A 14,461-nucleotide genomic window follows, 5' to 3' on the forward strand; every position below is an offset into this window, starting at 1 on the left:
GCAGCTTGGGTTTTGGCTTCCTTTGGCATGAGACTCCTGTTAGGGAGAGGTCAGTACTTCGACAGTTTTTGGTAATTTCTTTATGATTTGTTGTTCCAATGAATAATGGATGATCAGTGTCTGGAACGGATCTCAGTCATCAATTTTCAGTACCTGAAATATGTCAGCCTTTGAGACCCTCCTAATCCCCTGCAGAAGCATCTTCCCAAGATCACTTCAAAAGGGAACATACAGTTTTGTGGGTGTACATCTGTGCATATCAGAGAAAAAAGATGTTTCTTTCTCTCTCTTCAGCCTGTATGTTCTAGAAGTTCTGCCTTTGCCCTAGAGGTATGTCTGAATGACTGCTACTGGCTATATCTGAATTCTTGTATCGAGCCTTGGGTAACAGTCTTGTTGATGGTCAGGGATTGTTGTTGCCTGGGGGCATGTCAAAAGGAGACTTGTTCAGAGTTAGTAATTGATCAGTAATATTGACTTCACTCAATCATTTCTCTCTTCCTTCCCTAAGAAGCTACTTATTGTATGTATTACCAAAAAACCCGTCGGTCTGTTTCTCCCTCAACATAGCCAGAGGCAGACAGAAGTTAGTGAAATGTTATTTTATCCTCCAACAACCTCAAAGGTTATGTTTTTGTTGTGATGGTGAGGCTTGGTTATAGTAATTTCTGCAACTCAAGCTTTCACATAGGACATATCTGAGAATTTCAGAAGGCAGTGATCCCTCACTGGCCTAATCAACAGGTTGTTTTTTTTATTAGGTAGGTTCTTTTTTTAAATTCCATTGTAGTGGTTGCCTATACTTTTTTTTTTTAAATTGGTAGCAGTTTCAAACCTGAGAACAGTTGGGCATGAATTATGCACAAGACATAGTCCCAAGGAAATGGTTACGTTTTGATTAATGCTTGGGTAGGGGAAAGCTTCAATGTGCCATTGACCTTCAAGTTGCATCTTTGAAATGGTGAGCTGTAAGATGCAGCTTTTTCCTTCTGGTGTCTGTTAAATCTCGTTAATTTGCTTTAGAGTGTTTTCCTCGTATCTGTCGTATATCGAGTTAATCCGTTTTTTGTTTGCTGAGCAGTCTTCCTCCCACTTCTGTGAAGGATAAATGTATGAGCATAATACTGGTCTTAGCTCCGTGCTGAGCCTCGAGGAGAGCTTTAAGGAAGGAGGAGTGAGGTCTGTACGACAATGGCTTGTTGCTGATCCTGAGTGGGAAAAACAGCCACAGCGATGGCACCGAGGGCTTCTTTCTGTGTGTTGTCTAGTTCTCAGTGTATGTGCATTATAGGTCATATCCTTGTCTTCAAACAGATCTGAGAGCTCTTGGTTTGTGCTGATGTCAGCATCGGGTGTCTCATTACTTCTAATACAATGGAAACCGGAGTCCGAGCCAGTTATCATACTGTGAGCTCTGCAGAACAGCCTGCTGCTTGCAAGTATTCAGCAAAGTGAGCTTGGAAAACAGCTCAGCTGGTGGCTTGCTAGTTTGGTTTTGTTTTTGTTTTTGTTTCTTTTAGATACCATTTGCTTCCTAAACCCATTTTACTACTACAGCTACTATGAGGAGGATGCATTCTCTGTAAACTCTGCAGCTGGTGGCAGGTACAGCATCGTGTGCATAATATATTTGCATAGATAAGAGCAGGGAGCCCACAGTTGCTAAGGATAAGATTTAACAATATATCTGCTTATGGAATTACTCAAAGATGGTGTGGAGGAGGATATTAGTGAAACACGCAGTGATATCGCCATGCCGTAAGTCTCTGTGCAAGGGAACTTGGAGCTGGCAGATCCTGAAGGCAGTTTGTAGGCAGGCATAGTTATGTACTTAAAAAAGGTTGTACTGTCAGGCTTTTAGTGCTGAGAAAACAAACCACTTCTGCTGAGTAGAAAAAGCATTAAATACGATCATGTGGATCTGGTGGAGGGCTCACGCTTCAAAAGTTGTGTTGTAGTGATGCTGAGTATTGTGAGGATGGCATTTGGGACAGTAGCTCATGTTTTGGCTTGTCTCTCAGTTGATGAAATTTTGCAGTGAGTTTGGATAACTGTAGTGTTCCCAATGAATGTAGATTAGATACAGCCCTGCATCCTATGTTTTCTTACTTGGATTGTGAAGCTGGTAGTTTTGAGTTCCAGTCAGTGCCTTTAAACACAAATTGGTGTTCCTCACTTAGTTTTGTAAGGGATATAGGCCCTCAAATCTATTTTTCAGTATGTTAACAGAGCAATTGTTACTCTGAACAATTTTATTTCATCTTAAAGCATTTGGATTTTTAAATTCTTCTTTTTTTTCCCTTTAAAAGGAGAGATCACTCAGTGTTACTATCATGTAATTACAATATACAGCAACAATTGTAGTCTGGCACTTACATAGGAAGTGGGATTTGATCGTTTAAATCAGTTTTTCATCTGTCTATTTCTATAATTGGCTCTCTGTCAAATGGTGACAGAAAGGAAGCCCATGAAAGTAAGCAGTGCTTTATAAATGCTTCTGAATCGTGATACGAAGGAACGGATTTCCCTCCCCCTCCCTACTTTGTGGTTAAAGTTATAGAGGGGAAAAAGTTATAGTCCAAAGTGCTGGCTTGACTGTGACTTTGGGTTCAAGTAAAGCAAACTCTCTGCTTAGTGTGTGTTATAAAGGGAGAGGAAGAAAACTAATTCCAAGAGGACAGTTCATGTAAATACTTGTCTGATGAGTTGACATATGTGCTACAGAGCAGTTAACTGAATTGGAGAGCCAGAGGACCGACCAGAAGGATTTGTAACCTCCAGATTACCAGAGCACTCCTGTGGATATCGCTTGTCTGAAGTAAAGTTGTGGCTCAACTCCTCTTAAAATGAATCAGCGACTTATTTTGGTTTATTGCTACTATCAGGTTGAATATTTACCGTTATTCAGTTTAAGAAAGATTAGAAGATGAAACCATCTCTTCCTCTCCCTCTCACAAAAGGATTTTTTATCATTTACTTTGTACAATTCCTATTAAGTAAGAGGATTTTTCAGACTCTGAGAAACAACCATTTAAATAAAGAATAAAAATATGAGAGGTCTGAGCTGATGTTCTATTTCTTTCCTACCATTCACCACCAAAATAAGAGGGGTGGGGGTGATGACCAAATAGACTTCAGCACGATGCAGAACACTTACTGCTGTTTTTCTGCACAAATTTGAATAATGCTCTGGAGTGAGGTTATCTTTAACCACCATCTTATTTAACCTTTGCTTTCCATAGCAAGTGCGATGTTGTTGATCCCAGGTGCTCTTTCTGATCAGCAGGCATGTTTATAGCATGCTGTCTTTTCAAATTCTAGAGCTTTAATTGTAATTTCCACCTAAGACTTACACTTACCCTACATAATGTGCTCCTCTTTTGTAATTCCTAAGAGCTCTCCTAGCTTAGCTTGCTGCTGAAACAGTCTCGTGGCAAGTTCCTGCATGCAAACTTTTGTTAATAACTTGATTGTCAGCACAACTATTAATGTTAAATGGAGTACTCGTTTCAGTTTTCAGAGGATACTACAAAGCACTGTCTCCTTTGTGCCCGTAGTATGACCATCAAAATAAAAGCAGAGTTACCCTTCAGCGTATGTACGACTTCAGCATCTTCCTGCTCACTGGTATACACTAGTATGTCAAAACAAAACTGGGCATGAAGGCTGGAAATAACTCTTTGTTCCCCTCCTGGAATGGGTAATTGATGCTGGGGGTGTTCTTGGAAGGATTTTTTTAAACTACAAAAGCTGTACAGACACCAGGTATTTAACCTTTGAAATGGTGCGGAGTTTATTGTGCAGTTAAAGTCCAATATCATTAAGCTTTGTAGTTAATGTTTGCTCTATTGAGCTGCTTGTTTGCCACCGGTTGAGCAGTATGTGCTGAGCAGCAAAGCTGCCTGTAGGATAGGATTGCTCGTTTGTGTGTGTCTCCAAATCTCTGAGCCAGGGAAAAACGCGTCCTCTTGGCACCGGTGTTTTATGCCCTTTGACTTTGGACCTTTGTTGCTTTTTGTTGCAAGTGCCTGGTATGATGTTTCTTCAGTGAGTTACTGTATTATCTTGTAGCTTTATGGTTTGCAAAACAAGTTTTTGCTGAACGTCAACACTGCTGTGAAGTGATGGAAGGGAAGCACTCCCTCCTTTAGGAAATACCTTGCTTTTCCTTGTCTTTACCAGGAAAGTATTAAATGTAATGATTCATCTGTAGTGATGTGCATCTCTTCCCTTACAAATTATGGGGCAGGTCTGTTTACTCTTCTTCTATCCCTCAGAGAAGGATTCTGGGACAGTGAGTAATCTTCTGTAACTCATGGCAGTGATGCAGAATGGAAACGTGCACTTATTAGTGTGGAATTAAACAGGTTGCAGATGTCCCCCTCCCATTTTCCATTTGCACTGGTACCTTGAAATTCCCTTCTCTTCATCTTTGTCTTAAACATTGCTTGTTGCAGTAAGCTGCATGGTTTCCTTCTAAATAAAACCCTTAGGTGTTTGGTTTTCTGTATGCTCTCTAATTTAAGGATATTGAGACTTAATACCATTGCAACCTTTTAAGCTTCTAAGTGGCTTCCAGATAAAGGTGAAGGGGCTTATTTCAAAGGGCGATTTACAATGCAAGGACTTGGCTGTGTTGCTGAGGTTTTCTGACCATGAAGCAATCCAGAGGAAAGCTATTTGAACCCAAATCCTCTCTGAAAGAGAAGCAAGCAGACAAGTTGCCTCTGTAAGATCTCATGTGTAGAACTAAAGTCTGAACCCAAAACTCACTTCTTGGAGGTGTGAGGGATAAGGGATATGGGCAGCCTGGTCTAGCTTTGAACTCTGCGTGTAGGTGGGAGCAAATGACTTCCACAGGTAGCTTTCAACCTACGTTGTTCTGCATCAACCCAGAGACCAAAGTAAAAGTGTCTCCTTATCCATGTCAGGTGGTCTGTTAGGTCTGTGCTGTTATCTGCAGTGCCAAAACAATGGAGCTGTAAGAATTAACTGTGCTGAACTAGTCCAAGGTGACTGGTAGCAGATTTTTGGGGGATATCTGTCAAATATGATGTACGAGGGTTGTAGGCATAAAGGTAGGACCTGGCTGCCTGGAGAAGATCCTGAGTTTTCCTGTATTGTCCTCAGTATCAGTGCGTTGATGAGAATGAACTGTACCACAGTATGCATTGAGAGATCACAGGAACCATGAAATGTCCCTCCTTTCACTTGTGTGGTGTAACTGCCACTGTAATTCTTTGGGACCACTGCTCCTAAGGCCTTTGGTTTATGTTTGAGCACTGGGGGGGTTGAAGAGATTGCAGCTTCTTGTAATTAATCTTGCTTTCTGATTTGGAAAATCAACTTGGCTTGCTAAGATGTCATGCCTGTGTTTAATCTGTGGGGCCTGTGCATAAGATCTTGGTGCTTCACTGGAGAATCGTGTCGGTATGAACTGGGCTTTGTCTCTCTGATTGCTGTTCTGTGTATAGATCTGGAAGTGGCACTAGCCTGATCTGCTGGCTGTCTTGTTTGTTTGTTTTAAATGTTTAACAGTTCCAGTTGTGTGAATCTAAAGAGGAGGGGATTCAGGTTGTTCCTACTGCTGCTTTCTGAATCTGGGTGGTGCTTCCCCCCCCCCCACCTCCCTTCCTCATTAGCAAATGGGTGACCATTAAGGGTCAGTTAATCATTAATACTTCTGCCCAGCTCCTCAATGAGCAGTAGCTAAATACACAAGGATATTTTAAAAATCTGGCTGTGGGCAATTTTATTTATTTTCTTATTAAGCATAACTGTCACTTAACATTTCAGGAGAACTAATTTGAAATACTCAAAACACAAGCTACCTTGCAAACAAATCGGTGGCTTTGCAGTCTGAAGTGTGTAACATACTGGTGCTGATTGTTTCCTTCTGTTTACAAACAGCCTTGAATCTTTTTTCCTTTTTCAAGGAAGGAGTGTGGGGGAGAGATTTTTATAACTGATTACTTTTAGCAGATATGCTCTTGTAACATTCAAATTACTCTGCTCGTGCTATAGGCTTGCTTTGGATGTATGTTATGCTGTGACTGTCTGAAGAGCCTGTGGGAGAGGAAGCAATTTCATGAGGTGTCTACTACATGAAATAATAGGATGTAATTCAATGTTTGTTTATTTATTCTCTTCTTTGCCTTGTAGAAGAAGAAGATGGTGTTTGGGAGAACGGACTTTCTTACGAATGTCGCACTCTGCTTTTCAAAGCCGTTCACAACCTGTTGGAGAGGTGCTTAATGAACCGGAACTTTGTGCGCATTGGGAAATGGTTTGTGAAGCCTTATGAGAAAGATGAAAAACCTATCAACAAAAGGTAGGATGCTTTATTTTGCTTTATTAAAAGAAGCTGTAGGGTTTGCTTAAGCTTTATGCTAGAAGAAGCGTTTAATTAAGAGCACTCAATTTATGGGTTGTTCGGGATCCTGAATCTCTGATCTTTCTTGGTTTTCTGCCTTTTGGAAGTTCTTCAGAGCTTTCTTATGAAGAAAGGCAGTAATACTGAAGATAATAACTTGTCTCTCCTGTACTGAAGACCATGGATAAGAAGAGTTGTAAAAGAAAGCTGCTGTGAAGCTACCAGTATAGTGACCAGGGCTAATTCTAACTCTAAAATAGTGCTCATTCTTTTAGGAAGTGGATTCTGGAGAGCTGTTTACAGGCATCACACATAGGGGACTTTGGGAAGGGAGTTTGTTAACTCCTGCCTGGAAAGAAAGTTGCATCTGGGGACGCTGTTGGTAGAGGAATACGTGTGGCCTCCATGGGAAGGGCGAGGAGGCCAAGGAGCAAATTTCTGATCTATATTGGAAGAACTTCTCATGGTTCTAACATGGTTTGACATGATCTATGTTGCCTAGCAATAAGTAATGAAATGAATAAAAACTAGGTTATCTGGAGCAAGTTTAATCTCTGTTCCCAAATCAGCTTTTAAAATCCAAAGTAATTTAAAGCTTAGAGAATGGTGGTGGGTTTTCTTACTTGTTTTTTATCTGTGTGTTTTTTATGCACACAGAACGTTTGGAGATTGGTGGCTTTGCTTTTTTGGATGTGGGGTTGGCTTTTGTTGGCATCTTCTGCAATAAATTTAAGCTTGAAAGAAGTCTAGAACTGCTTTGCAGCAGAAGCATGTTTGTGTTTGTTTCTATCAGTTGTGGACTGCTGCTTTTAATTCCTGGGTGAACTTGTCCTTTTAGTTCCACACATCACCCTAGTCAGAGCAAATGTCTCCTCTCCACCCATTTCTTCTTTCTGTTGGTGCCATAAATCAATAATAAAGTGTTTACTTTTAACTATTTAGACTGATGTTGTCTTGGCACACTCTGAGCTTTCCACAGTTGAGGAGCTGTTTTTCCAAATTGCTGTTTGAAACCAGCATTCGTTATGTCATGGCATCTCTTGCAGTAATTCTGCAAAGCTCTCTGCAGCAGCTGGAAAAGCTGATGAAAGCTTTTAAAATAAAATAGCATTTGTTTAATTTGGAAACTGATTCTTTTTTTAAGAAGCTCAGAAGGTCAACGTGCTTGATGAGAATAGCTGAAGGAATTGAGCTTACCCACAACACTACTTCACCATAAGTAGTTCAGAACTACTGGAAAAATAGATGGAAAGATAAGACAGATCTGTGCAACACGATTTTATTGCAGAGAAATCTGTTTTCTACCAGGTACCTCAACCATCTGATATTCTGAGTAGCAGTTTGTATGAAATACTCCACTAAAGTGAGGAGAGTAATTAACAGATGTGCATACTCCTGGCATATTCTGCTCATCCTTTCTAGGAATGTCTTTAATTTTGTTAGGTTGTTCAGGGGTATCTGCTAAGGCCTCTGTCGATCTAACAGATGCACTTATCTTAGCTTCAAAAAGAGTACAGTGATTTCTCTGTTTTTTGGTTTCTTCCATCTTTCTAATAATAAGAATAGCAATTCATAAATTCCTAACATTGACTTCAAATAGTGTCATACTGGCTACTTAGTGTGATGAGAATAGAGTCCTTTTTCAGAAGACAACTTCTTCCTGTATGTATGTATTTCCCTCTGGAACAGCAGTGCTCCTCCTGCACTGAGGTGGTCATGGATGAATGTGGCTGCACCTGTCATGGAGAGGAAAGCATTGCTGTTCAGGAAGGTTGTAATTACTTCCCTATATTACTTGTTCATTGAATGCCTATCTTGTTACTAAGAATGAAAAAAAAAGTCACCTTCTGATGATGTTGGTATATCTTTATTCCTCCCTTTGAGAGAAAATATGAAATAGTGGGAGAAATACAGAAGAAAGGGCATGTACCTGAGGCAAGGAAGGGTTTTCCCCACTGTAGAGTCAGTGAATGAATATTGCTTTGCTTCATTTTAGCCCATGTTGCTGTTATCTTTAGTGGCTGCTTTCATCCTCTGTGTGCTTTGTGTTCTGTGGGACCGTGCTTTGCATTGACTTCCAGCAACCCTGAGTATAGAATCTGTGTGCCTATATAATTTAGAGATGCCTATTATCCCGGGTATGAAATCTGCTGCCAGTCTGCTTCAGCTCAGAGTTTATGCTACCCTGTACTTTGGGACATGGCTAGTTACTATGCAGATTGTATTTCTCTGTGTTATAACTACAGATTTACATAAGGTCAGTTGTTCTTGTAGGCAGTCTTAAAAGACTTTGATTAGAGTCTGAGTAGCTGATGCTCTTGACTGTGAAGGTAGCTGGCTAACCTCAGTGTGCTGGAGCTAAAGCTGGCTGTGTAGAGCCTTAGTCCCACTTCTTCACTTTCCTTCTCTTCAGAGCATGTACAGATAGAGCTGCTGCTTCTGTATGTGATTGTTCCCACCTGAATACTGAGACTTTGTTACCTGTTGTCCCATCTGTGAAGATCAGCACTGTGTTTTCCCTTCTGTGGCAGTGCATCAAGGGCTAAGAGACTGTGTTGGGCAGTGTGCTGCAGTGGGGAAGGAGGCTGTGACTTGGAGGTGGTCGTGAGCCAAGAGGACAGATCCTCAGCAGCAGGCAGGAAGCTTGGCTGCCTGTCCTTTCTCATCATTTTATTTTTTAATTTTTTAAGAGCACACTTGTCAATGCTCAGAAACCAATGGCTATGTGACATGTGAATAAACGACCAAGGAAGTAAGAACTGGTTTTAGATATTCACTATTTAATGGTGTTTATGGTCTGACAACTAAAACTTATGAAACTGAGCTCATATGATTGTGAAATCTTTTTAAGTTATTAAAAAAAAAGTTAAGCGAAAGAGTCAAATGTTTGCATTATGCAGTCACACGCTGCACGTTGACGGGGCTGCAAGGCAATCACCATGACCTGCTCTTCCCTCCCTCCCCCTGCTTCCCCCCAGTCTAAAACCAGCATTGGGAAAAGTGAGACAGTCATGTATTTGGTGAAATTGGATCTGCCAGTGCAAGTCACGATTGCCATGCCTGAGGAAACTGCTGGAGGTTTTTGAGCGTGCTGGATCCACTGCTGTTTATAGAGACAGGGGAATGGAGTGGCTGACTCCATGAAGTGGGTGTGTGGATGGTGATTTTTCTTTCTTTTTTTTTTTTCCTCCCTTTGTTGCTGCCCTTAATTTGTAAGGAAGTGATTTCCAAAATGTTCAGGAGTGGGTGATGGGAGTTGCGGGGATAACAGTAGAATTAAAGACTGAATTGAAGGTTTTGTTAATACCCAAAGGGAAAAAAAATGCTGCAGTGCTTGTCATGTCCTTTCTCCACAGCTTAGATTACAAAAGCTCAATAAGGTGACCACATATAAAATCACAAAGTTTGACAAATAAGCACGTCTTTCCCTTTCCTCCTTTCCACCCTATTGTGTTGTTACCATCGTGTTCAGAAGTAATTGTGTATGCTTTATTCAAAAATCCACACTGTGAGAATATGAGATGGTGACCATGATCTGCTGCATCCAACTCTGGCTCCTTTTTCTGGTTGGACTGCTGAAATACCAGCCCTTGAACGAGGCTTTTCCTCCTGCCAGCTGGATGATAAAATAGTGGCGTAAACCTAGCATTAATATTATTAGGAAACTTGTCAGAGTAAGTGCTATTCTAGGCAAAATTCCTTAATGAAGATTAAATCTGACACTCCTACTGAAAAGTATGAGGGGCCTGTGTGGAGCACATCTGCTGAAGGTTTTTAGGTAATAAGTGAAGCTTGCTAAATTTTAACATAATTGGAAAACTGGTAAGCAAATAATTGAGCAATGCTGATTTGGTGGGATTCCTTTTAAATAGTAAATGAGTTGTTCTGTTCACGTGGAGGGGGGGGGTAGAAAAAGAAAGAACCCACAAACACAACACTCCCACCACTTGGAAAAACAGAAGCGATAAGCTTATCATAGCTTACAAAATAAAACTTGCTGCACAAGTTTCACAAGTTGTGCTGTTCGACCTTAGCCTGGGTACAGGATTATATAATGCAAGTACATAACTTCCAGGGAAATGACTGCTGAGAAGTATTTCTTGTGTATGTTTGTGAGTCTTTTATTTTGTGTATGTATATGTGTCTATGTACACACACTTTTTTTTTTTCCTCTGCCTTATCTTACCAAGAGGAAAATGTAAAACCAGCCACAGTGGATGTCTTTCATGAGCATGTTGGCAATTGAGCAGTCCCAGATGCCCATGGCTTGTCCAGGGGCAGCAGTTTTTTAACTAGGACATAGCAATTGCTGCCTTTTTCAGGAATGTTGATAATGTAACAGCAGTTACTCCAAACGATTGGCTATTGTCTGTGTGGTCTTCACTGCCCTTAGGACAAAGGGAATGCTATGCTTGAGCCCAGGTTCCTGCCATGTTCCTCTCTTTGGTGTCTTTCTCATTTTCCGTGGGGACTTCTTTCAATAGGAATGAAATAATTCTTGCTTCCTCTAGAAGCTCCAAATTACTGTTAATAACGATTCTTTTCAGGAGCAGGGTGAGGAGGTTTGAGTGCTAAAACTCAAACGTTATTCATACTTGAGAATTAACTTACAAATATAACCTATACTCACGGGTTTTACCTTTATTTCTATATATTCAACTTGAAATCTTAATAGCTGATTTCAAGTGGCTCTTCTTTGGTAGTATTGGAGTATTTTCTCTCTATTAAGTCTGCTCAACTCTTTTTGCTGTGTAAATTTCCTCCCTATGTTAATCTTTAAATCAAACAAAGTCAACACTTTTTTTTCTTTTTACAACAGCTCTAATGAGGCTGTTCTGGCATCGTGTACCATCAGGAGAGCAGGTGATGTTTTTCCTTTTACTGTAGACAGCTGGAATTGAGAGCTGCTGTAAGTAGGACAGTGCAGGATAAACAGCAGGAGCTGAGAGCATTGATCACATGATTGTCTCTTTGGAATATTGGGTTGCTACAGAGACTACAAGCAGACAAATTTAGCACTTTACATCAGAAAGCAGTTTTCTCTTATTTAGCTTAAGTTACAATGCTAGTTGGTTCATCAGGAAAAACTGGTAGCAGTATGGCTCTCAGTTTTGGGCTTTCAGCAATAAATTCATATTGTTTGTTCACTGAGCAATAAGGTAATACAAAACCATACAGATTCATCAGGTTTTGTTAAACAGAAATTTCAACTTGGAAAAATCTGGCTTAACGAGATGGTTTCTAAATGTTTCAGAGCGAGGCTGAACCTAGGAATTCACTGAAAGCTGTTGCCTTGAAATACAGCAGAATCACATAATCACAAAACCTCACTGTTATCTGTTGTGCAGAATCCAGAATTCATTTGGATAACATGCATATATTTCCTTGTGGAAGTGTCAGTTTAGATAATTGAGATTTGCATCCTGAATAATGAAAGGATGCTAAAATTTAAGGGGACAGCTTTGTTCTTCTCATCTCAGTTCTGAGGTAAGGGAACACAAACCAACTATTTTCTTTCCACATATTACTTGTAATTGTTCAACCTGGAGAAATATGCATGTGTTTTTTGGGTTAGCATACATACCTGAAGTTCCAGCTGTGTTCTGAAAGAATCACCATTGCTTCCTTGATTTTTTTTATTAATGTACAAAAAATATTTTTGTTTCAACCTTGCTTATAGGAATGAAGCTCAGCTCGTTAATAAAGTAATTAATAACTAAATGTAGAAGTCTACAAGGTGGCTATGGCTTATTCTGTAATGAGTTTCTACATTTGTATTTATTGTAGATTACACAGCTGGGTTGTAGAATAAACAAATTGATCTATCTTAACTTCTAGCTAACATCAAAACATCCTTAGCTAAGTGAAAAATATTTTGGAGAGCCTTTGACAGTAGTCATTAACAATGTGCTTTGAACTGGAAGTTTTTCTGCTTAGCTATTAGCTATGTTTTTTGCTTTGTGTTATCATCAAAATCAGCTTTCTGCTATATTTACCTCCGTGACCATAGGGAGTTACTCAGATGCTTAGAAAGATGTGTGCTGTGCCATCTTTGTGTCAATAGTTAGAAAAGCATCTGTGTTTTGAGATGCTGTTACTTCGTGTTAAGAAACAGAATATGCAACTTGCTAGAAAAATGCAGATGTGCATTTGTTTAGAGTTGTTTGAGCTTTCACATTGAGGGTATTAGTGCCAGTGTGTCTGCTTGAAGTGCAGACCCTGTGATAGGGGCTGATGCAAACCCTGATGTTGTGGGGGAACTTGTAGCCAAGGGCAAGAAAGGCATGTTTGTGAATTTGATTAATGATAATTCCAACTCTTACATTGCAGCATGACTTTCTGTGATAATGAGTGTGTATGTTAGCGTGTTCTTCCTGGAGAACTAAGAGCCTTATCCTCTGTGTCCCTCACCCCCAGTGCTTTAATAAACAAGCTAAAACAACCCCCCAGAATAAAACAACAACAAAAAAAAAAAAAGAAGAAAAAAGAAATCTGCTGGGGTGTTCCATAATTGAGATAGGCAGGTACACAGACTTATGTTTTTTATCCTTCATTTCTTAAATTATAGAACAAAGCAAAAACTCTCAACCACCACATATTTTTCATGTCCTTTTTTTTTTAATGCTGATTTAATAGAACAATCTAATTTTAGTATTTTAATTGCATTCATATTTTGCTCATTATAGCAAATGCGTATTCAATTTCCTGTTCCTTTCTAGTCTGAATGAAGATTTTTGGAGTCTCCTAATTCAGGATTACGGCATGGTGAGCCTTCAATTCCTGCTCCACATTTAAAATAGCTGTGAAGGTGTGAAGGTGGCAGCATGGGAAAGCTGCTCTTCATCAGTGCATTACAGGGTTGTGGCTATTCCTGGAAGATGGATATAGCCACCAAGAACTATTTCGAACAAGCACTTACAAAGTGGTGGTGGGTGGGTAGTGTTGAGGAGTAGCTCCCGTTGTGTTCTGTGAGCCCAGACATCCTCAGGTGGCTCAGCAGCTCTGTTCCTTCTCTGCAATGAGAAGCCTGAGGAGCTGCCTGGTGGGTAACAGAATGTGAAGCAAAGAACAGGTGGTAGTGCAGGTTGAGCACGCGCTCAGGTATGTAATTCCTCCAGACTTGCTCTTTTGCAGTTATTTTATTTTCTGTTCTACACTGGTTGCTGCAATGTTGTTTTTCAACCAAGTTAAAGGGGGGGAAAAAACACAAACAACAACAAGCTAACCTAGAAGCTCCAACAAAAACAAACAGACGAACCAAAAACCAAATAACTGAATATGGAAGGATTTTCTTTCAGAAATAAGATATTTAATTATTTAATTTGCTATAGAAAGCTACTAACCTTTTAAAAATAAACTTCTTTTATTTAAATAAGCCGGTGTATCGCACACCACCTGTGGTTGGCTGTAGTGAGGAATAACTGGTGGGAGATGCCTTCATTTGGGGAGGTAGGATGAATCAGTCGAGAGCTGCCGGGGCAGTCACTGCTGAGAACTGTTGTCAGCCAGTCACAGTGCAATGATTCATGGTCAAAACGGCCTGAAGTTTCAGATTGTTGGCTGCTATATACTGATTTTTAGCAAACATAACAGAAACAGTGAAGCATATTAATCAGAGATTTAATTCTCTCTGTTGTGTTTGTGCTCCTGAATGAACGGTTCTTCCCAATTGAAAGGAGAAGTAATGGTGTAAGTCATTAGTTCTGGGAGAGTAATTTTAGCTTTGCAGTGTCCATTTTCCTCATCTGCAGAATGGGAATAGAAAAATACATAGTGAGAATATGGTAGATATTTTAGTATGGCTGGCAGCCCTCTGGCTTGGTCAGCTGCTTGGTTCAGCTCCAAAGTAGTTTACAGAGGCAATGTAGGAAGAAGAGTGGTGGTAGTTATGAAAACAAAAGCGTTCACACTGTCAGTGGAAACATTTGGGTGCTTTCTTGATTTTACCATCAAATGTGCTGTAGGCTTGTTGTTTTCTTTGTCGTTGTGGACTTCCTCACTGTGTTTGACGTTGCAGTCTCCTTGCCTTTCAGCCGTAGTGCAGTGCTGACTTGATGTAATCCATTGAAGTGTGGATTAGGGAGGTTC

General features: G+C 40.1%; 1 protein-coding gene across 1 annotated transcript in view; it reads left to right on the forward strand.

Annotated features, from left to right (window-relative positions):
- The window catches only part of MED13 (mediator complex subunit 13), a 47,925-nt gene that overhangs the window by 4,573 nt on the left and 28,891 nt on the right, over positions 1 to 14,461 (forward strand). The window contains exon 3 of the mRNA XM_065732028.1: positions 6,163 to 6,331. Coding sequence (XP_065588100.1) covers positions 6,163 to 6,331 — 169 coding nt within the window. The remainder of the gene's footprint in view (positions 1 to 6,162; positions 6,332 to 14,461) is intronic.

The sequence above is a fragment of the Cyrtonyx montezumae genome, unplaced genomic scaffold, assembly GCF_038088225.1.
Source record: "Cyrtonyx montezumae isolate F1298 unplaced genomic scaffold, pur_monq_1.0 scaffold_15, whole genome shotgun sequence".
Taxonomy (NCBI): domain Eukaryota; kingdom Metazoa; phylum Chordata; class Aves; order Galliformes; family Odontophoridae; genus Cyrtonyx; species Cyrtonyx montezumae.